Genomic DNA, 24,169 nt, shown 5'->3' on the forward strand with positions numbered 1-24,169 from the left:
AGGCGGAGCTTGCAGTGAGCTGAGATCCGGCCACAGTACTCCAGCCCGGGCGACAGAGCGAGACTCCGCCTCAAAAAAAAAAAAAAGAAATCTCTTTCTAATTTACAGTATCAGTGATGGTCCATATATTTAATAAATTATGTCTACATTTCTGCTGCTTTGTCATATACTAACAGATTTTTTTTTAAAAAAATAGGTGATATGTGGGGTAGATTTTGGACAAATCTGTACTCTTTGACAGTTCCCTTTGGACAGAAACCAAACATAGATGTTACTGATGCGATGGTGAACCAGGTAGGAAAAAGAGCCCTTAAAAACTAAATCTAAATTCTCAACTTCATTTATTTTTATGTCATCCTTCTATTTTTATTTTTATGTGAAACCACGTAAATAACAAATTTAAGCTAATTGAAATTTATTTCTTACATAGCTATATTTTCATGGAAAAATAGTTTACAATGGCCTCAGATACCTTGAATTGCAGGTGTAGTACTGATCTCATTGAAAGGTATTTAAAATGGAGATTACCTGAGTTTTCCGTTAAGCAGTAAGATGTAGAATTGTCAACTGGTTGGTATCACTCTTTCCAAAGTGTGTCATTGCTAAGTAACCAGCCAGGAATCTCTATGGATAGTAAAAACAAGAATATTATGAGGGGATTTTTGCATATTAAAAATTATTAGTGTTAAAAATATTACAAGAATCTTTAAAACAATTTTAAGTAACACTTTTATTACTACTTTGGTTTAATTATTTAAATGTGCTGGGTTCCTCAAAACACAAGTAAGTACATAGCCCACAGACCCAATAAAGCAACTACACAATCGAGACTACAAAGCAACCAGCTAACAACAGCATGACAGGAACGCTTCACCTAACAGATGGAGAGTGGCAAATTGGAGAGAAAAACAAAACCTAACCTTCTACTGTCTTTGAGACCCATCTCATGTGTAATGACACCCATGGGCTCAAAGTAAAGGGATGCAGAAAGATCTATCATGCAAATAGAAAACAAAAAAGAGCAGGGATTGCTATTCTTGTATCAGATAAAACAGACTTTAAACCAGCAACAGTAAAAAAGGACAAAGAGGGTCATTACATAATGATAAAGGGTTCAATTTAACAAGAAGACTTAACTATCCTAAATATATATGCACCCAACATTGGAGTACCCAGATTCATAAACATAGCACTTTTAAACCTAGGAAAAGACTTAGACATCCAGAAAATAATAGTGGGGGACTTCATCACCCCGCTGACAGTGTTATACAGATCATTGAGGCAGAAAACTAACAAAGAAATTCTGGAAATTCCGGACTTAAACTTAACACTTGACCAGTTGAACCTAAGAGACATCTATAGAATATTCCACCCAACAACTATGGAATATACATTATTCTCATCTGTATACGAAACATACTCTAAGACTGGCAACATGCTCAGTCATAAAGCAAGTCTCAATACATTCAAAAAATTAAAATTATACCAAGCATATTCTCAGACTGCAGTAGAATAAAAATAGAAATCAATACCAAGAGGAACTCTCAAAACCATGAAATAACCTGGAAACTAAACAACTTATTTCTGAATGACTTTTGAGTAAACAATGAAATTAAGGCAGATATCAAAAAATTCTTTGAAACAAATGAAAACAGAGACACAGCATACCAACAACATATCTGGGATGTGGCAAAAGCAATGTTAAGAGGAATGTTTATAGTGCTAAATGCCTACATCAAGAACCTAGAAAGATATCAAATTAATAATCTAACACCACACTTTAAGGAACTAGGAAAACAAGAACAAACTAATTCCAAAGCTAGAAAAAAAGAGATAACTAAAATCAGGGCAGAATTAATGAAATTGAGACCTAAAAAATCATACAAAGGATCAACAAAATGAAAAGTCAGTTTTTTAAAAGGATAAACAAGATGGAAAGACCTCTAGCTAGATTAACAGAGAAAGAGAGAAGATCCAAATAAGCACAATCAGAAATGACAAAGGTGACATTGCAACTGATCCCACAGAAATACAAAGGATCCTCAGAGACTATTACAAACACCCCTATGCACACGAACTAGAAAATCTAGGGAAAACAGATGAATTCCTGGAAACACACAACCTCCCAAGACTGAATCAGGAAGAAATTGAAACCCTGAACAGACCAATAATTAGTTCTGATATTGAATCAATAATTTAAAAACCTACCAACCAAAAAAACAAAAAATCCCCAGACCAGATAGATTCACAGCTGAATTCTACCAGATGTAAAAAGAAGAGCTGGTACTAATTCTACTGAAACTATTCAAAAAATTGAGGAGGAAGTTTTCCTCCCTAACTCTTCTATGTGACAAGTATCATCCTGATACCAAAATCTGGCAAAGACACAATGGAAAAACAAGCTACAGGCCAATATATTTGATGAATATAGACACAAAAATCCTCAATAAAATACTAGCAAACTGAATCCAGCAGCACATCAAAAAGTTAATTCACCATAATCAAATAGGCTTTATTCCTGGGATGCAATGTTGGTTCAATATACGCAAATCAATAAATGTGATTCACCATATAAATATAATTAAAAGCAAAAACCATATGATTATCTCAATAGATGTAGAAGAAGCATTTGATAAAATCTAACATCCTTTCATAATAAAAATCCTCAACAAACTAGGCATTGAAGGAACATACTTCAGAATAATAAGAGCCGTCTATGATAAACCCACAGCTAACATCATACTGAATCAGCAGAAGCTAGAACCATTCCCTTTGAGAACTGGAAAAAGTCAAGGATGCCCACTTCACCACCCATATTCAACATAGTACTGGAAGTTCTAGCCAGAGCAATCATTTAAGAGAAAGAAACAAAAATCATCCAAATAAGGAAAGAGGAAGTCAAATTAGCTCTCTTTGCTGATGATATGATTCTTTACCTAGAAAACTTTAAAGACTCCTAGATGTGATAAATGACTTCAGTAAGCGGGGGCATACAAAAATGAATGCACAGAAATCAGTAGCATTTCTATATACCAAAAACTGAGAGCCAAATCAAGAACACAATCTCATTTACAATAGCCACAAAAATTAAAACATGTATGAATACATCTAATCAAAGAGATGAAAAGTCTCTACAAAGAGAAGTACAAAAAACTGCTGAAAGAAATCATAGGTGACAAAAACAAATGGAAAAACATCCCATGCTCATCGATTTGGAAGAATCAATATCATTAAAATGGCTATACTGCTCAATGCAGTCTACAGATTCAATGTTATTCTTATCAAGTTATCATTATTTTTCACAGAATTGGAAAAAGCTATTCAAAAATCCATATGGAACCAAAAAAGAGCCTGAATTGCCAAAGCAATCTTAAGCAAAAAGAACAGAGCCAGAGGCATCACATTACCTGACTTCAAACTATACTACAAGGCTACAGTAACCCAAACAGCATGGTACTAGTACAAAAACAGACACATAGACCAATGGAACAGAATAGAGAACCCAGAAATAAAGCCACACACTTACAGCCATCTGATCTTTGACAAAGTCAACAAAAATAAGCAATGGGGAAAGGACTCCCTATTCAATAAATAGTGCTGGGAAAACTGGCTAACCATATATGGTTATGCAGCTTCACTTTTTATTCTGCAGTGGACTTTTCCCAGAAGTATGTTACGTATGCTAAAATGTTCATTGCATTGCTTCTTACAGATTTAAAACTATTAACAAGCAAAGGTTCAGCAATGCATAAACAGTAAATTATGGTGCAGTTGTCTGAAGAAATTTTATAAGGCAAATAGAAGTATGATGCAGAAGAATGAAACTAGAGCCCTACCAATGATCATATACAAAAATTAACTCAAGATGGAATAAAGACCTAAATACAAGACCTCAAACTATAAAAATCCCAGAAGAAAATCTAGGAAAAACTCTTCTGGACATTGGCATGGGCAAAGAATTTGTAAGTGTTCAAAACCAATTGCAACAGAAACAAAAATTGACAAGTGAGACCTAATTAAACTAAAAAACTGCTGTACAGCAATTTGAAACAAATGGAAACAGAGACACAGCATACCAACAACATATCTGGGATGTGGCAAAAGCAATGTTAAGAGGAATGTTTATAGTGCTAAATGCCTACATCAAGAACCTAGAAAGATATCAAATTAATAATATAACACCAGACTTAAAGGAACTAGAAAAACAAGAACAAACTAATTCCAAAGCTAGAAAAAAAGAGATAACTAAAATCAGGGCAGCATTAATGAAACTGAGACTTAAAAAATCATACAAAGGTTCAACAAAATAAAAATGCAGTTTTTTAAAAGGATAAACAAGATGGAAAGACCTCTAGCTAGATTAACAGAGAAAGAGAGAAGATCCAAATAAGCACAATCAGAATTGCAGTAAACAGACAACCTACAGAATGCAGTGAACAGACAACCTACAGAATGGGAGAAAATATTTTCAAAACATCAGAGAAATGCAAATCAAAACCCATAATGAGATACCATCTCACACCAGTCAGAGTGGCCACTATTAAAAAGTAAAAAAATAACATGTTGGTGAGGCTGCTGAGAAAAGGGAACACTTACACACTGTTGGTGAGAATGTAAATTAGATCATCCACTATGGAAAGCAGTTTGGAGATTTCTCAAAGGACTAAAAATAGAACTACCATTCGACCCAACAATCCCGTTACTGTGTATATACCCAAAGGAAAATAAATTGTTCTACCAAAAAGACACCTGCACTCGGGTGTTTATTGTAGCACTGTTCACAATAGCAAAGACATGGAATCAACCTAAAGATATAAATAAAGAAAATGTGGTACATATATACCATGGAATACTATACAGTCATAAAAATAATGAAATTATGTCTTTTGCAGCAACATGGATGCAGCTGAAGACTGTCATCCTAAGTAAATTAATGCAGAAACAGAAAACCAAGTATCATATGTTCTCACTTATAAGCTAACCTTGGGTATATACAGACATAAAGATGGGAACAATAGACACTGGGGACTCCAAAAGGAGGGAGGGAGAGAAGAGCAGCAAGGGCTGAAAACCTTCCTGTTGAGTACTATGTTCATATCTGGTTGATAGGACCAATAGAAGCCCAAACGTCAGTATCACGCAATATACCCTGTAACAAACCTGCACGTGAATTCCCTGAATTTAAAATTTAAATTTAAATTAAAAAATTCTCAGGCCAGGCACGGTGGCTCACACCTGTAATCCCAGCACTTTGGGAGGCTGAGGCGGGTGGATCACGAGGTCAGGAGCTGGACACCAGCCTGGCCAACATGGTGAAACCCCGTCTCTACTAAAAATAAAAAATAAAATAAAATAAAAATTAGCTGGGCATAGTGGTGTGCGCCTGTAGTCCCAGCTATTTAGGAGGCTGAGGCAGGAGAATCACTTGAACTCGGGAGGCGGAGGTTGCAGTGAGCCAAGATCACACCACTGCACTCCAGCCTGGGCGACAGAGTGAGACTCCATCTAAAAAAAAAAAAAAAAAAATTCTCTGTGTTCCCTTCTGTTGATGAAATGATATTATAGTTATAAATTATGTATTTTTGTTCATTCAACTAAAATTCTACATTTCTGAGTAGAATACCTAATTATACTTCTATTTGCCTTATAAAATTTCTTCAGATAATTGCACCATAATTTGCTATTTGTGCATTGCTGAACCTTTGCTTGTTGATAGTTTTAAATCTGTAAGAAGCAATGCAATGAACATCTTCACATACATAACATACTTCTGGGAAAAGTCCACTGCAGAATAAAAAGTGAAGCTGCAAGGGCCTCTAAACTCTTGTAGCTGTTCTAGCTCCACTTTGAAGTTGAACAGCAGTATAGGGCCATCTGGATGTAGATTTTTAGTCTTTCTAAAGGGTTTTCACACCCATCTCTTCTATTGTCATCTCTAAGACTCAGGATAGGTATTGTGACAGCTCCATGCTATAGGTGAGGAAACTGAGGCTCAGGTAAATGATTTGCCCAAAGTCACAAAGACAGTCATTGGCAACTAAGGATTGAACTCAGAACTCCTAATAATTTCAGCCTGGTTTTCTATTCATTCATTCATTGTTCATTCAACAGATGTTAACTGTATTTCCTAATCTACACTGTTTTGGTATAGGTTCATTCTACTTAAGAATGTCATACTCATCAATACCAATTGCCTGACAGTAAGTCCTTAATTTTTAAACCATCTATAGGCTCATATCCTGTTTCTTATTCCCAGGGCTGGCAAAGGAGAAAAACCAGACTTGACTGGTCTTTGGGATCAGAGGAAGTTTTCTGTTACTAAAAGTGATTCATAGACTAGCTGCCAATTACACAAACTTAGCTCACCTAATGTAGGCCTTACCTCCTAAGCAGGCTTGGCTAGCTCCTGAGACTTGTTCCCAGAAGAGTTTTCTGGGTGGCAGATGCCTACTGCTGCCTCTTTTTAGTCCCAGAACATTGTGAAAATTTGGACTTCATACAGATCATGAAGCCAAGGCCCAACTACCCATTGGCTGCTAGGCCACATCTGGGCCTTTTTGATTCCAAAAGCCTATGCCTTCAGATCCACCTTATAGTTTATGTCTTCCACCAAGTCTAATACAGGGCCTTTCCCCTTGAAGGAAATCAATCAACGATTGTTGGCTTGAGTAGGAAAGTTGTGTTTTTACTTGGAATATAAAAAATAAAACCAAGAAAACATTATCAATAATCATACTCAGTCTACTGTTAACATTTTCACGTACTACCTCATTAAGTCGCTCATATATTCTACTTTTTTACTTACTATTAAATTGTATTTTATAATATCAATTAAAATTCTCAGATTGAAAAATTTTATGGATACATACTAGGTATGTGGGATACATGAGATGTTTTGATACAGGTATGCAACATATAATAATCATATCATGGGGAATGGGGGCATCCACCCCCTTAAGCATTTTTCCTTTGAGTTACAAATGATCCAATTTCTTTTAGTTTTTTTTTTTTTTTTTTTGCAGACGGAGTCTAGCTCTGTCGCCTGGGCTGGAGTGCAGTGGCCGGATCTCAGCTCACTGCAAGCTCCGCCCCCCGGGTTTATGCCATTCTCCCGCCTCAGCCTCCCGAGTAGCTGGGACTACAGGCGCCCGCCACCTCGCCCGGCTCTTTTTTTGTATTTTTTAGTAGAGACGGGGTTTCACCGTGTTCGCCAGGATGGTCTTGATCTCCTGACCTCGTGATCCGCCCGTCTCGGCCTCCCAAAGTGCTGGGATTACAGGCTTGAGCCACCGCACCTGGCCCTCTTTTAGTTATTTTTAAATGTACAATTAAATTATTATTAACTATAGTCACCCTGTTGTGCTATCAAATAGTAGACTTTATTTTGACAGGATCTCACTCTGTCACCCAGGCTGGAGTGCAGTGGCACGGTCTCAGCTCACTGCAACCTCCACCTCCTGGGTTCAAGCAATTCTCCCACCTCAGCCTCCCAAGTAGGTGGGATTAGAGGTGTGCCCCTCCACGCCTGGCTAATTTTTGGATCTTTAGTAGAGACAGGGTTTTGCCATGTTGGCCGGGTTGGTCTCGAACTCCTGGTGTCAAGCAATCTGCCCGCCTTGGCCTCCCAAAGTGCTGAGCCACCACACACAGCCTCATTCTTTCTATTTTTTTGTACCAATTAACCATCCTAACCTGTCCCTGCCACCTTCCCACTACTCTTTCCAGCCTCTGGTAACCATCCTTCCACTCTGTATGTCCATGAGTTCAATTCTTTTGGTTTTTTAGATCCCACAAATAAGTAAGAACATGTAATGTTTGTCTTTCTGTGCCTGGCTTATTTCACTTAATATAATGACCTTCAGTTCCATCTATGTTGTTGCAAATGACAGGATTTCTTTTTTTTTGTGGCTGAATAGTATTCCATTGTGTATGTGTACCACATTTTCTTTATCCATTCATCTATTGATGGACACTTAGGTTGTTTCCAAATCTTGGCTATTGTGAATAGTGTGACAGACATGCAAATAGTGCAACAAACATCTCTCTTCAAAATACTGATTTCCTTTCTTTTGGGTATATACTCAGCAGTGGGATTGTTGGATCATAGGGTAGCTCTATTTTTACTTTTTTGAGGAACCTCCAAACTGTTTTCCATAGTGGTTGTACTAACTTACATTCCCAGCAACAGTGTCTGAGGGTTCCCTTTTCTCCACACCCTCACCAGCACTTGTTATTGCCTGTCTTTTGGATATAAACCAAAACATTTTTCATAAACATAATTTGGGTGGCTGCACATTATTCTGTTTTTCAAAGGTATCATTATTTAACCCTTCTGATGGTCGTTTCAACTTTTTTCTCTATTAAAAATAATTCTCAGTGTAATTGTTGAATCTAATTTCTGAGAATTTTTTAGGTTAGTTCCTTAGAGATAGCATTACTGAGACAAAGAAAAAAATTTCAAATGCTATCCATATGTGTTATCAAATTGCCTTTTGGAAAGGTTATGCCAGTGTATATATCCAACAGAAATAATGCTGCTATTTTAAAAATTACATTAGCACTTTTTCCATTTTAAAATTTTATTGTAAATTGACAATTTATTATTGTCAATTTATATATTTATGGGGTACAAGGTGATTTCATGATTTATGAATACAATGAAAAATAGTTAAATAAAGCTAATTAACATATCAATTACTTAACATACTTTTTTTGCAGTGAGAACATTTGAAATTTGCTCTCTTAGCAATTTCAAAATGTACAATGTTCTATTATTAACTATATTTACTATGCTGTGCAATAGATCTCAAAAAAATAAAACCAACTTATTCATCCTGTTTGAGACTTTGTACGCTTTGACCATCATCTCCCCATTGCCCCCACCCCATAGCCTCTGTAACCACCATTCTACTCTCTGCTTCTACCAGTTCCATTGTTTTAGATTCCACGCATAAGTGAGAACATGTGGTGTTTGTTTTTCTGTGCCTGGCTTATTTAATTTAAGAATGTGGTTGTTTTGATGCTGGAATTAATACTGTTCTCTTTTCCCAGGCCTGGAATGCACAGAGAATATTCAAGGAGGCCGAGAAGTTCTTTGTATCTGTTGGTCTTCCTAATATGACTCAAGGATTCTGGGAAAATTCCATGCTAACTGATCCAGGAGATGTTCAGAAAGTAGTCTGCCACCCCACAGCTTGGGACCTGGGGAAGGGCGACTTCAGGTAGTGGGGCTGATACTTACACAACTGATACTAAATGGAAGACAACAGAGGCAGGCTGAAGTTTAACTTGAATTCTTTCTCTGCTTTTCTGAGCACAGAAAAGATAAGTTAACTCTCCTTGAACTAAGGCTGGGAGTCCAGGAGAGCACATTTGGGTTTTCCCAGGAAAAGAGGATTGCCAACAGTCTCTGACTTGAACCTTTGGACCATCTGCTTTCTTTGAAATATTATGCATCCATTGACATTGTATGGTAATGGGGATGGTTGCATCCATATCAGGAAAGATTTGGTGGTAAGATTTTTGTAAGATGGACATGTGAATCACACATTGATCTTCCCCTCCATGTTTCACTCTTGTGAGTGAGACAGAATAGGTGAATAAATAAGCTTGGATGGAAGGGAGAAAGTGGTACATGTCGTAAGAGAGACACAGGGCATGTCCTATGGAGAATCAGAAGAAAACTGACCACACTTGCAATAGGAGATAGGATCAGACCGTGCTTTACAAGTGGGATTTGAATTAGGTTTGGAAAGACAAGAAGGATTCAGATACACAGAGTCAGGAGGAGGACCCAAGCTGTGAGAACAGCAGGGTCAAATACAGAGAGGCAGGACCCAACCTGTGTATTGAAGTCGGCAAGTTAGGCTAGAATGAGAAATAAGTTAAGGAGAGTTTGTGTAACGTGGCAGAATGAGCACAGGCTTCGGAATCCTAGGTGTGTCACTTAATGACTATGCAACCTTGGACAAGGTATTTAACTTTCTTTGGTTTCAGTTTCCTTATTTTATAAAGTAGGATAGTAACTCCCAGGTTGCAGGTTTGTGAGAGCCTTAGGTTGGATTCCCTAGCTTGAAAAGGAGATCGTTTCACAAATGCTTCATTGAGGAGAGCTCTGAGGCAGAGGGGAATGAGGGAAGCAGGCTGGGACAAAGGAGGGAGGTAAGTAAGGATATGGTCTTTACTGGAAACTTGGCCTCAGCCTTATCCCATGAAGCTCTGTGGAGCATAACTTGAGCCACAGACTGGGCCACACCTCAAGACAAGGGGACTAGCCTTTTGTATTAGGCAGTCTTTGACTGTGGACTGCCCCAGAGTATGGGGGAGCATAACCCCCATTTGGTCAAAGGCAGTGAAGGGAGCAGCTGTTGGCCCTTATCAGCTGTGACTCAGGCAGCTAGGGGATGGTGGATAAAGTCTCAGCAGGCCCCCACCAGCACTGACTAGGGTAGGGAATGGATCTACAATCCTTTTCTGTCAAGGGCCAGATAGTAAATAGTTTAAGCTTTGCAGATCTCTGTTGCAACTACTCAGCTCTGCCCTTGTGACATGAAAGCAGCCATAGACAATACACAAACAAATGGATGTGGCTGTGTGCCAATAAAAATTTGTTTATAAAAACAGATGGCGGCCGGGCGCGGTGGCTCAAGCCTGTAATCCCAGCACTTTGGGAGGCCGAGATGGGCGGATCACGAGGTCAGGAGATTGAGACCATCCTGGCTAACACGGTGAAACCCCATCTCTACTAAAAAATACAAAAAACTAGCCGGGTGAGGTGGCAGGCGCCTGTAGTTCCAGCTACTGGGGAGGCTGAGGCAGGAGAATGGCGTAAACCCAGGAGGCGGAGCTTGCAGTGAGCTGAGATCCGGCCACGGCACTCCAGCCTGGGCGAAAAAAAAAAAAAACAGATGGCTGGCCAGCAGGCCATAGATTACTGATGCCAGTGAGGCTTAAAAATGAGAAAGTATAAGTAAGTTTTCAAGCACAGAATCTTACATATAGTAGGCAGTAAATATATAGTAGTTATTTTTATAATTATTTCAGAAGAGAATAGAGAGAAACCAAATTAGAAAAGTAGGTTGGGGTTGTGAAAGGAAAGTAGATTTACTGAGCATAAGATGAATACATAATTGAATATTTCCTTACCTTCCCCCTTTCTCTTGTAATGCGTGGATTACCATGCCCTCCCATTATCCCCTCCAGCTCACTTTTCTCCTATAAATATTGAAGCCCTCAAAATTATTTTTGGAGAAAGGCACAAACCACAGACTGTTTCTATAAATTCTGTGTTCTTTTATTCTGGGCATGTTCTTAACCTTGGCAAAATAAATTTGTGAATTGATTGAGACCTATCTCAAATAGTTTTTAGTTTACAGGGTCATATTGGTGTATAAAAGGTGGCTGAGTCTATTCTTGAGCAATGAGGAGGCCTCACAGGATATTTGAGGGGGTGGTGACATGATCCAAGTGGTGTGAAATAAATTTGGGAATCTACTGAAATATGACCCCTACACCCACCTGAATGAAAATGCTCTTGCTAGGTTTAAAAGGACCACCATCTCATTGCCAAATGCAGTTCTTATCCCATTGGGCTATAGCAGCATTAGACAAGATTTACGAGTTGTCTTTCAAATGCTATTTTTTTTTTTTTTTACCAACTTCCACATTGTCATTCTTTTCCAGATTTCCTTGAATCTCTCTGATTGTACTTTCTCCATCTCCCCTGAATAATCTTCCTCTCCCCACTCCTTAGGTACTTGGACCTTCTATAGGTTTATCTTTGGTCCTCTTTTCTTGCACTCTATCCCTGCTCCATGGCCCATCATATCTACTTCCCAGCTTACATGCTAATGATTCCCAAGTTTCAATTTGCGGCTCCTTCTACTATTTCTCTATCCTGGCAATACCAAATAGCTTGCAGTGTCCTGAATGCCACGTTTCCACCCCTCTGCCCCTAAGCCTTTCTCGTTGATCACTAGGAACGTCAACCTCTGTTGATGTTCTACCGAGAGTTCTACCGGGCAAACTCCTGCACATTGATTAAGATCCATATTGCTCATTGCATCTTCAGTCATGCCCTTCTTGGTGCTTCTAGAGGACTGTGCCTATGTTCACTCATTTTTATGCTCAAGGCTGTGTGTACTGATCATTTATAGAGTACTTGCCTCAGAGTTCTTATAGCAGAGAACTCTGCTTATCTGTCTTCCTGGTAGTCTATGAGCAAGAGAACAGGATTCAGCCGTGCCTATTGCTTTATATCGAGCAACTAGTACTGTTTCTAGGACATAAAAGGTGGGTACTCAAGATTCACTGGTGAATAAATCTTGGAAAGATGATTCATGCTACCAAAACCCCATACAACTCCACTGTAATTGTTAAATGAAAGTCAGTGAGATTCATTTTCATCTTGTCCATTTTCATGCAGGATCATTATGTGCACAAAGGTGACAATGGATGACTTCCTGACAGCTCATCATGAGATGGGGCATATCCAATATGATATGGCATATGCTGCACAACCTTTTCTGCTAAGAAGTGGAGCTAATGAAGGATTCCATGAAGCTGTTGGGGAAATCATGTCACTTTCTGCAGCCACACCTAAGCATTTAAAATCCATTGGTCTTCTGTCACCTGATTTTCAAGAGGACAATGGTATGGACATTTTCTCATGGCTTGTTTTGGAGGTTCTTTAATCTGATACGGGCAAAGGTATCTATTATCTTATGTAGGAAATATTTACTTTTTGCCGCATAAGGTATAAGGTATTTATGGGTAACTGGAAATTACTACTGGTGAAAAATTTTAAGTATATATCAGAACATGTCAACTTTCGGTTTTGTATTATTGAAAAGAGAATAAGAGAGGTAACTGAATGAATGGACTTGTGATCCTGTGAAACATCTAACAGAAGTTTGTTTTTTTTTTTCTTAAAGATGATGAAAACAGTCTCACAGAACTGAAATGGCTTGTCCAATTAGTGTCAGCATTCTAACTAGACCCCTCTGGTTGTAGGTAAAAACTTCCCAAAACTTTAGAGTTGGAATAGATTCTAAAAACGATTCTATAGAGAAGTAAACTGAAGACAAGAGAGGGAAAGTAGCCTGAAGTCAAAATGCAATGTAGTGGCGGAACCAAAACAAGAGCCTTAATCTGAAGCCTTTTCCATAATACTATGCAAAGCAAAGTATAGCTTTACATTTTTGAATTCTTAAAGAACAGGTGGTTTAATATCAACATTAGAAGGGATTGAAACATTTTGTTCATCCTGCTGAAGTGTGAATTTCCCCTGTAACATCCCCTTAAATCTGTGCTATCCTTCAACATTTCTGCCGGAGGCAGTCCATTTCCTTTTATATGGCTTGGACTTGATGGAACATGACATATGTTCAGGAGATCAAATTTCTTCAGTGAGGATGCCATGGCTTTTGCTTCTTCCTCATAAAAGGAGGACAAATAAAGCCTAATACTTTCTTCTCTTCCATGTATTCTCTCCTCTAATTTTAGTTATTTGTGACATAAAGATCAGCTCCTCTGTCTGGAGTATTTGGTCGATGAGATCAAGGTCATGAGCTCCATCCTTGAGTAGACAATTCACTTTGCCTTGATCTCTGGTTCCACATCCTTGGTGATCCCACAAGGGCCTGGGAGTAGGCCAGCGTAAAGCCTGTCATCATGTTTGAAATAGTTACTGTAAGCATAGTCCTAGTGGCTTACAGACCAGTAGCAGCATCCTCCCATGAAGAGAGTAACAAAGGTAGTTAACAGTAACCACACCTGCTTCCTAATTTTAAAATATCATTAATTCAAGTCAATGAACAGATATTTTATTATTTTAAAATATTCCCTGACAGCAGGTAAAAATGGTTGATGACTGTTTCTTAAGATGGTATTAGATCAGTGATGAAATAATCTGTACAACAAACCCTGTGACATGAGTTTACCTATGTAACAAACCTGCACACATACCCCTGAACCTAAAATAAAAGTTTTTTTTTTTTAAAGATGGTATTAGACATGATTAAACCACTGGTTTGGAAAACTCCTGCTTTTTTTCTTGACTCTGCCCCGATTTGTGAATAATGTTAAATAAATTCCTTTATTCCTTCCATTCCTCCTTCCCTCTTTCTCTTTCTTTCTTCTTCCAAACATATTTATCCAGCACATACTGTGTGCAAGACATTTTTCTAGACACTAGAGACACAGTGATGTGAAAAGTAGATAACATCCCCTGCTTACATTTCAATACATTTCGTTTGTACACTAGAGATTAACTCCACTGCCTCTTTATGTCACTAATAAAGGATAAAATGAAATAACATGATTTGTTAAAGCCTTTTAAATTCTTGGTAAGGAAGATATCCTTACATTTAAAGTACATTGTACTTTCCACCATCCAGTGGATAGTGCCCTCCAGGGGGGCTCTTTTGTTTTCTTTCCCCTCTCCGATTTACAGGCTTTTCACTGAATCTGTTTAGCATTTGTTTATTTAACAAAGACTCACAGAAATCATCACATAGCAGACGTGGGAGTAGGTTATACAGTCTTAAATGAGACATTAACAGTCACTGACTTCATGGAGCTTTCCAGAATAAACAGTGTGACTGGGAAGGTGGATGAAATAGCTCTAATGAACTCTGATAAGAGGTATTTAAGGGAGGAAACCGAAACTAATGAAGAAAATGAGGATTAGAAGTAACTTTGGGTTTTTATTTACCTGTTCTGTTCCAGGGCTTCAACCTAGTCCAAATCCCTTAGCTGAGAAAATAAATATATACATATTATTATGTATACTGTCAATTTTTCTCATGTATCCTTATAGTAAGTATATCTTGAGGAATAATATTTTGAGGTTAGGAAAATTATCTTTAACACAAAACATCCACTATCATCTTCATCGTAATATTTATCCGTTTCCATTCTACTTTCAGAAACAGAAATAAACTTCCTGCTCAAACAAGCACTCACGATTGTTGGGACTCTGCCATTTACTTACATGTTAGAGAAGTGGAGGTGGATGGTCTTTAAAGGTGAAATTCCCAAAGACCAGTGGATGAAAAAGTGGTGGGAGATGAAGTAAGTCGATGAATATGTAATCAGTAAAATGTTTTGTAATGAGTTTGCTATGTATTTAAAAGCATTTGACTGGCGTGTACACACACACACACACACACACACACACACACACAGAGGCACACATTAACTAACTCCTTTTGGTATTTTTAGTTTGTTATATTTTATATTTTAGTCTCCATTTGGATGCCATCTCCTCAGATAAAATTTCCTTGGGTCAGGTGACACTACTTCATACTCTATATTCTTAAGTATTGGCTTACTCATTAAACTATGATATTATGTTGAAAGTGATCAATGGATCCATTTTACATATTCTTTTATCCAGCCTTTTAAACAAAATGGTGACCCCACATTTTAGGCAAAGCACTGGGGATACAATGCTAATAATTTCAGGTATGGTCCTCAACCCGAAAAAACGTTTAGTTTATGGCAGGGTGTGGAAAATTAAACCACTGCAATGTGTAGTGTTGTGATGGAAGGGTACAGGGTCCGTTAATGTCCAGGGGAGATCCAAAGCCCAACTGGGGGTGTCAGATGAGGAGAGGCACTTAAGCCCTGAGAAAATTGTGGGGAACACAGAGAATTCCAAGCTAGAGAGAACCTGACACATTTGGGCAACAGTGACCATTTCCATAGTTATAGCACTACATTACTCATTGCTGTGTCACGAGTGCCTCACATTGTGCCTGTCACATGCAAGTATGAAATAAATAGGTTTTTGGATGAAAGAATTTTAAGAGAAACAGAAAAGGAAAAAAAGAAAGGAGAGAGGGAGGGAGAGAATGGAAAAAAGAAAGAAATCTATCTTCTTTTTACCATCTTAGACCCTCGTCAATTATTTCTTTCTTTGTTTTTCTTATATTTTCTTTTTGAAGTGAAGATCTCATGTGTAACAAGCAGTTCCACACGCACAGGTTTAAAACAGTACACTTCTTCTGTCAAGATTCTCTGTTAACATACATCTTACTTGGGAGGAAATATGCAGCACCTATAAGAACTGTTTCTAGTATTTAAATATTACTGAAGTTATGTCTACAGTGATCCTGCAGTTTTAAAGGAAAAATGTATTCCATTTAATCAAGGTCAAATACATTATTTTGCTACCTTTTTTTCTGGCTAGATTAATCTTTTGATCCCTCTTAGCTTATTTTAAAGGCACATGGAATCAGATCCTTAGAGTGATTCATTAATGCATCAATTGTTCCTTTGTTCAATAAATATAAATGAATTCTTTCCGTAGTGACAGGCAGCATGTTTGACACTGAAATTAGAGAGAAGACCAAGACACAGCCCCACCCTCTAGATACTCAAGTCTCTAGGGCAAGAAGTTACTATAGGTGAATAACAACAAAATAGGAGATAAATGGCAAAGGAGGCACAACTAGGGAAGGCTAAAGGAGACTGGGGGTTAATTCTGCCAGAAGGTGGATGGGATCAGGGCCAGGCTTCACAGAGGAGGGAACACTTGAGCTGGGTAGGCATGGAGAGTAAGTAAGATTTCAATTTTATTAAATTCTCTCTGCCAGGAGTACATGAAGTGTGGTGCCTGAGAGGAATTATTAGGGCTTTCACTGTACACTTTTGGCCATGCAATGCACTTTATGAATTTATTAAATTAGTCTTTTGAAGACATATTTTCCAAGGTTATATTCTGGCTGAATTAAAACTAAGAGATAACCACATAATGAGCTTTACTGTCTGATTTAAAAAAATTTTTATTTATTTTTTATTTTTGTAGGTGATTTCTGTTACCTTGTTTCTATTTCACCTGACAACCATTTCTAATATAAATACCACTGATTGACTGGACACGGTGGCGCGTGTAATTCCAGCATTTTGGAAGGCTGAGGCGGGTGGATCACTTGAGGCCAGGAGTTCGAGATCAGCCTGGCCAACATGGTGAAACCCCGTCTCTATTAAAAATACACAAATTAGTGTGGTAGCGCACACCTATAATCCCAGCTACTTGGGAGGCTGAGATGGGAGAATCGCTTGAACACGAGAGGCGGAGGTTGCAGTGAGCCAAGATCGTGCCACTGTACTACAGCCTGGGTGACAGAGTGAGACTCTGTCTCAAAAAAAAAAAATTGATTGATGAAACTGCACTAGTTATGCCCACCTGCTTGTGATGGGTGATCCACAGCTAATGTATTGTTTTCTCTTCTCCCCAAAGGCGAGAGATAGTTGGGGTGGTGGAACCTGTGCCCCATGATGAAACATACTGTGACCCCGCATCTCTGTTCCATGTTTCTAATGATTACTCATTCATTCGGTAAATTACAGTTTTCTTGTTTCTGTTTAACTTCTAGAGTTTGTGGACAGCTGTGCTAATAATGACAAAAAGTAGGGATAAATGAAGTGGTAATTATAATTTTTCTACCCGTAACTACCAAGCTCAATACAGATGCTCCTTGCTTTCCAATGGGGTTACATCCCAATACACTCATCATAAGTTGAAAATACCTTAAGAATGCACTGAATACACCTAACCTATGGAACACCAAAGCATAGCCTAGTCTACCTTAAACGTGCTCAGAACATTGACATTAGCCTACTGTTGGGCAAAATCATCTAACACAAACCTTATTTTATAATAAAGTGTTCAATATCTCATGTAATTATTTAATACTGCGCTGCAAGTGAAAACCTTTGGGTACTTACCATTAGCATACACAACTGAAAGCACTATTGTAAAGTCGAAAAATCAAAAGTCCAACCATTGTAAGTTGGGGACTGTCTGTATAGATGATCAATTTCAATTCAATTTAAATTAACACAATTTATTGGGTTCAATTAAATTTGTGTGAGATCTTGTCCCTGTCATCAAGCAATCAATAGTATCACTGGGAGAAATAAAAAGTAGTTTTGTTTGTCTTCTTGTTACTGGCAGTTTACTGTACATTGTAATAGAAAGAGAATTTTTAACTTGAAGTCCAAAAACATATGTTCTTCACCTAGTAACCCCAGTCCTTGAATTTGCTGGAGCTCAGTTTATTTGTAAAATGAAAATAATATTATTGATCTGTTATGAGGATGGATTTGCATCATTTATATGAAAGGGTTATTAATCTGTAAAACACAAAACAAATGTTAGCTAACATTTACCAGAGTAATATTGCCATGTTTATCAACGGATACATAAAATGCAAATAGGTTATGATGAGTGAAGAGTTCATGTCTGGATAAAGAGATTTGATCAGTATCTCTTTGGTTACTTGGGCCCCAGATTTAAATATATGCTCCAATCTATAACTCTAAGACAGTAAGTAAACATGGTACTGCTTTTTTGTTTTTGTCTCTTGTGCAGATATTACACAAGGACCCTTTACCAATTCCAGTTTCAAGAAGCACTTTGTCAAGCAGCTAAACACGAAGGCCCTCTGCACAAATGTGACATCTCAAACTCTACAGAAGCTGGACAGAAACTGCTGTAAGAAATACCTCAAAATGTTGAACCTCTCCTAGTATTCAGTATTACTCATTTCCATGCCTAGGTTTGAATTTGATTTCTTTGTTCTAAAAAGAAAATTTTATGGCCTCAAAATGTCCTCATTTACAAACCAAACATTTAATTTGTAGTCACACAGGAACCTAGACCATACAACAATTGGATGGGCCACCTCTTTTCTGCCTATTATAACTACAGCCCTCTCTTTGTGGTAATTGGAAGGAAAGAGCGGTTGAAGGAGGAATATATCCGTTAATATGCATTATTTTCTTATCTGCCAGAAGCAAATTTAGCCAAGTCAAAGAGAACAAACCATAGATCATAGATGTAAATATATGTACAGCTGGAACCCCTCAAAAGGCCCTGAACCCCCTCTTTTTTGTGTAGCAATATGCTGAAGCTTGGAAAATCAGAACCCTGGACCCTAGCATTGGAAAATGTTGTAGGAGCAAAGAACATGAATGTAAGACCACTGCTCAACTACTTTGAGCCCTTGTTTACCTGGCTGAAAGAGCAGAACAAGAATTCTTTTGTGGGATGGAGTACCGACTGGAGTCCGTGTGAGTACACCCAGTTGACAAGTTTCACACCCATTCCTTGTCTACTTCTTCTAGTCTCCTTTGGCCCCAGTCTCATGAGGACTTGTGACACAGCTGAGAATGTTTTCTTTCTCTATAGTACCTGCTTCTTTCTCTGCTATGACGACAGCTGCCGTTTTATGGCAGAAAAATCACAACTGTCGAGCACCTATGTATGAGACATAGTGAACGTAACTGTACAGACACACACAGATGCATACACATACAAGAGTGTGTACTCTTTCAAGTCTGTTTTATTAACCTCATCTTTAAAATGCATATTATAACTTTCTCCAACCAATTGTACTTGAATCCTGCTTTCCAAAGACAAATACTTTTTTAAAAAAACAATTTTAATGCTATTATCTCTTCTTTCTGGCAGTCACTTTCATATTTCTAAATAATTTTCTTATATTGCTATTTTGTCATTGCTCAGTTTTAAACCTTCACTTTGGTCTACTCTTCCACTTCCATTTCTTGCTCTTCCAATAAGGCCTTATAATGATTTTTAGTAAAACGGTTATCAGTGTTTACATCACTATGCCTGAAAAGCCAAGTAATATACTATTTTGTGTCCTTTCTTATGTAGCTTGTTGTCTAAAAGTTTCTACCTGCCTAAATTTTTTGGCCTACCTAATTTGCTATCTACATTGTATTTGTTTTTCTCCCAAATATTTCAACGTATCTATTCTTTTCAGTCTCATTGTTTTCCCCTAGAGACTTCCCTCTTGGAGTCTTACATCCTACTGTCCCAACATTTGTTGTTCTCCTGGGTTGAATCCACTGCTTCCTAGATTCCATGTCTTCTTTCTTGGATTACCTCTTGTTTTTCTGGAGCACAACCTCCAACTGACTGTCTAAGCAAGGGCACAAGGGGTAGGAGGATCAACTGTTCTCCAAAGTGGTTTTAGCCACACCCTGACTTCCATTCCTCTTCTTTTCAGCCCAGTATTATTTTCCCACCCTCATCTGTGCTTGAATTCCAAACCTCTTTTGGATTTTTTGGCTCTTTGTGGGTCTGTGCTCCCTCTGTGTACAAATTAGGTCATGGCTTCCTGTCCCTGAGAAAGCAGTTACCCCTCTCTCATCATTTCTCATTTTCCAAAAGTCTGTCGATACCTTTAAAAGATCCCTTTTAGTGGGATCTTGGGAGGAAAAGGAAATAAGCACATGTGGGCAGTCTGTCATCTGTAACCAGCGGTCTGCGATTTCTCTTTAATCAGATGCTGACCAAAGCATCAAAGTGAGGATAAGCCTAAAATCAGCTCTTGGAGATAAAGCAGTGAGTATTCTGGACCGTGAATTCATTATTTTTGAGTGCACACTCTTCACATTAAATGGGACACAATAAACACTTTTCAGTGTGATCTGAAAGAGGAGAGGCCGTGTGGTTCTTTTCAAAACTCTAAGTTCCAGATTCTGGCCTTTGGCTTTGGGTTTTTAAAGTAACACATTCCTTATTGGATAAGCTATTCCTACTTTTTATTGCCTTGAAGGTGTTGTGAACTTCAATGAGAAAACATCTGTGTCAATCCTTAAATATCAAACACCAATCCTTTCAATTGACTCTTGTCACCATTACTTTTATTCTAGAAAGATAACATGGTTATATTTTGAAAGGTACTTTGTTTTTAGAAGCAGTACAGTTAGGTGTTTTTTAGTTTGTTTTGTTTTAGTCAATCATCTGTATCCTGGCTTCACTCAGGGTGTGGCCCATGGACCAGCAGCATTTGAATCACCTGGAAGCTTGTTAAAAATGCATAATTTCAAGCCTAGCCCTGGACCACTTAATCAGAATCTGCATTTTAGCAAGCCTCCAGGTGATTTGTACATACAATCAAGACTGGGAAGCTCTAATTTAGCACACTGCTTCTCAAACTTGGCTGCACAGTGGAATCACATGGGAAGTTTAAAAAATATTAATGCCTGGGTTATACACCTCCAGAGATTCTGATGTAATTGTTCTGGGGCATGGACTCAAGAGTTGGGCATCAAGAGTGTTTAAAGCTCCCCAGGTGATTCTAGTCGCAGCAAAGTTTGAGAACCACTTATTTAGAGAAATGCATTTTGGGGGTAACAAAATATTTTACAGGAAATTACGTTATTTACCCCTTTATGTGAATTATTTGCTTAGCTATTGCTCTCTCCTTAAGACCTGTCTCAGGTGATCCAATCTGAGGAAGTAGTAGCTTTGATTGGGAAAGAGGAGAGGAAAGAGTAGTCTCGGGTAGCTGGGGCTCAAAAGCCTGAGAGTGGGCATGACACCCTGAAGGTTTTGCAGGGTTAGAAGTCAATCTGCGGCTATTGAATAAAATGGTCCAAGATGCTACAGCAAATTGTTGTCTGCATCGGATAGATCCAAAGATTGTGTTTCTACCCCCTTACCTTTCCTGCAAAGTTACACATTGTCCAAGATTCAACAACACTTTTAGTGTAATTTTCATAGATAACACATCAAACCATAAATAACTCAGGAGTAAAAAGATGAACATTCAAGAAAGAAAAAATGAAAATGGAAGTGCATTTCTTTCCAATCATTAAGAGTTCAAGTTCCTATTTCTTAATAATCATTGGGTGATTGTGGGACTATTTCTCTGTCATATTTTTATTAGCTCTTCCTTGGCTTAATAAATTTTAATTAGTCTCGGCAGATCAGGACATTTTTCAATTATCTTTTTTTCTTGACATTTATACTCATCCTCTTTCCATGCAGTGAGGGTTAGTAAATAGTGTTCAGTGGGTTTGATGCTGTAATGTTCTGAAGCCAATTCACCAAGCAACAATCTGTTTTGATGAAACAAGATCATATATTTAGTGCATATACACATCAGGGTCAGAATATCTGCTCAGTTCAAGCTATTTCATGGTGAATTCCAATCGGATCTATGGCATTATTTTGAGAACTCAGCCTTTAAAATATTTTATATTTATAGAAATAGTAGCCAGACTGTTATTAGTAACAATATTAATAATGCTACTATTAAAGGAACTCCTCCAAACCTGGGTGAAACCAAGCTGAAGTGAATGTAACAATTCTTTTGTGAAATATAATCTTTTTAAAGGGAAAGGAGAAACATACAACTAGTGCCATTCATTGATTCCTACTGCCAGCTACTGGAGGAAAGAGTGAATGCTTTCTTTTAAGTCTTTAAAAGCTATGCAAACATAAGCTATTTGTTTAGCACTGGAAAACAAGAACAAACGGAGTAGTTTGCTGTTTACAAAGTGTTATTTTTTATTTGAACTTCAAGTTTTTCTTTTACACTTATAGATAAGTACATTTCTGAGAACTTACTGTAAAAATAGTAAAAACTGATTTTATCCACAACGTACAGACATTTTGCTACAAAACCCACAACTTTTGTTTGACTCCCGTGGGTAAACCTACACTGAAAGTGTTAATTTCAGTTTACATCAAACTAAAGAAAAAGGACCCGTGAACCCAATGGTTCCTAAAGCATGGTCGCCTGACCAGCAGCATTACCACCACCTGGGAGTTTGTTAGAGCTGTAAATTAGTGGGTTTCATCTCAGGCTTCCTGAATCAGATGCTCTAGGGTTGGACCCAGCACTCGGTGTTTTAACTAACCCTTCAGGTGATATGGATGCACACTTACGCTGATGGTCACTGACGTAATAAATAGCAGGACTCTCTGGAATATTAAGAATAATTCTTGAGGAGTATCAGATTATAAATGTGTCTTATGAGTCCAGCTGAGCAGTGTCTTTCTTCTGAATTTGCAGTATGAATGGAACGACAATGAAATGTACCTGTTCCGATCATCTGTTGCCTATGCCATGAGGAAGTACTTTTTAGAAATCAAACATCAGACGATTCTTTTTGGGTGAGTTAATTTGCTGGGTTCTCAAGTTACTCTAACTAGGATTTCTCTTGAGTCTGAGGAGATACTCTGCCTAAACTTTTCTTCAAGTGAAATTGATAAAAATCTCCTAGTAACTTATACTTACTTGGTGTCGTGGAATTTGGGCGACTCCACAGAGGGCTGATTGTGCCTTATTTGACTTGTAGATTGCAAGAGTATTGTTCTTACTGAACAGCTGTCACTCTTTTCTCAGAATGCTGTCACACACCCTCAGCACTGAAAGAAAAAAAGGCAGAACTTCCTGCCTTCATTGACCTATATTCTAGTATGTATGTTGTGTGTGTGTCTATGTGTGTAATATGTAAGTGAAATATAGTAGAATTACAAGGCAGTAAGTGCTAGGGAGAAAAATATAAGAGAAAAGGGTCTGGGGAGGGTTGGTATGTGTGTGTGTGTGTTGGGCAGGGGGTATGTCAATTTTAACCAAAATGGTCAGAAAAGACGTCACTATTATTTGAACAAGTATATGAAGCAGGAGAGAGAGAGCGAAAGAGAGAGTGAGAGAGAGAAATGCAGACAATGGGGAAAGTGTCTCAGCTGGGGGAAACAGCAGGTGCAGAGCCTGAGGAAGGAATAGCCTCGGCCTGTTAAAGGAACAGTAAGGAGGCCAGTGTGGCTGGAGCAGATTAGCAGACAAGTGGAGACGTGGCCAGGATGATGTTAGGACATAGAGGAAGAAGGGAGAGACAAAAGGTCATGTGGGCCTTGAGGGCCATTCTAAGGACTTTGGCTTTTATTGTGAGTTAGATGGGTAGTCACTCAAGGGCTGTGAGCCACATGATCTACCTTATTTTGTGCTAGGATCACTCGACAGCTATGAGAGCACAGTCTTGTCACATCATATGGTAGACCCCACTCATTACCTTCACCCATGGGTGCAACACGATGTTTTCTGCTGGGTAGGACCAGGCTGTGGGTGTAAATGTGTGTGGTACTGACCCATCTCTGCCCACCACATTGTTTGCCACAATCCTGGGCCACCAACCATTCCCTGTTGATTCTCCTGCTGTTTTCAGTTTGAAAATTTTCTATCATTGAAAAAGATGTGGGTTTTACATGAAGGCAAATAAATAGTGTCAAGACTTGATATCACATTTTTATGTAGTTGATTTCATGTGCTTTGGGCAGCATTAATTTTTTTTTTGACGATTACATCCTCCCATTGTTTGCCCTCCCCCATGCCTCTCT

The 24,169-nt window shown here is 38.2% G+C and overlaps 1 protein-coding gene across 2 annotated transcripts in view; it reads left to right on the forward strand.

The window, feature by feature from the left end:
• Window positions 1-22,946, forward strand: part of LOC105510462 (angiotensin-converting enzyme 2) — a 38,742-nt gene extending 15,796 nt beyond the window's left edge. The window contains exons 8-16 of one of the 2 annotated variants that reach the window (XM_011940264.1): window positions 197-294; window positions 9,052-9,221; window positions 12,425-12,651; window positions 14,928-15,072; window positions 17,246-17,344; window positions 18,380-18,502; window positions 18,908-19,080; window positions 20,322-20,380; window positions 22,842-22,946. In XM_011940264.1, coding sequence (XP_011795654.1) covers window positions 197-294; window positions 9,052-9,221; window positions 12,425-12,651; window positions 14,928-15,072; window positions 17,246-17,344; window positions 18,380-18,502; window positions 18,908-19,080; window positions 20,322-20,380; window positions 22,842-22,946 — 1,199 coding nt within the window. Of the gene's footprint in view, window positions 1-196; window positions 295-9,051; window positions 9,222-12,424; window positions 12,652-14,927; window positions 15,073-17,245; window positions 17,345-18,379; window positions 18,507-18,907; window positions 19,081-20,321; window positions 20,381-22,841 lie in introns of those variants that run through there. The other variant, XM_011940265.1, reaches the window with a different exon arrangement.
• Window positions 22,947-24,169: the final 1,223 nt, after the last annotated feature.

Source organism: Colobus angolensis, unplaced genomic scaffold (genome assembly GCF_000951035.1).
Source record: "Colobus angolensis palliatus isolate OR3802 unplaced genomic scaffold, Cang.pa_1.0 Scaffold188, whole genome shotgun sequence".
NCBI classification, from domain to species: domain Eukaryota; kingdom Metazoa; phylum Chordata; class Mammalia; order Primates; family Cercopithecidae; genus Colobus; species Colobus angolensis.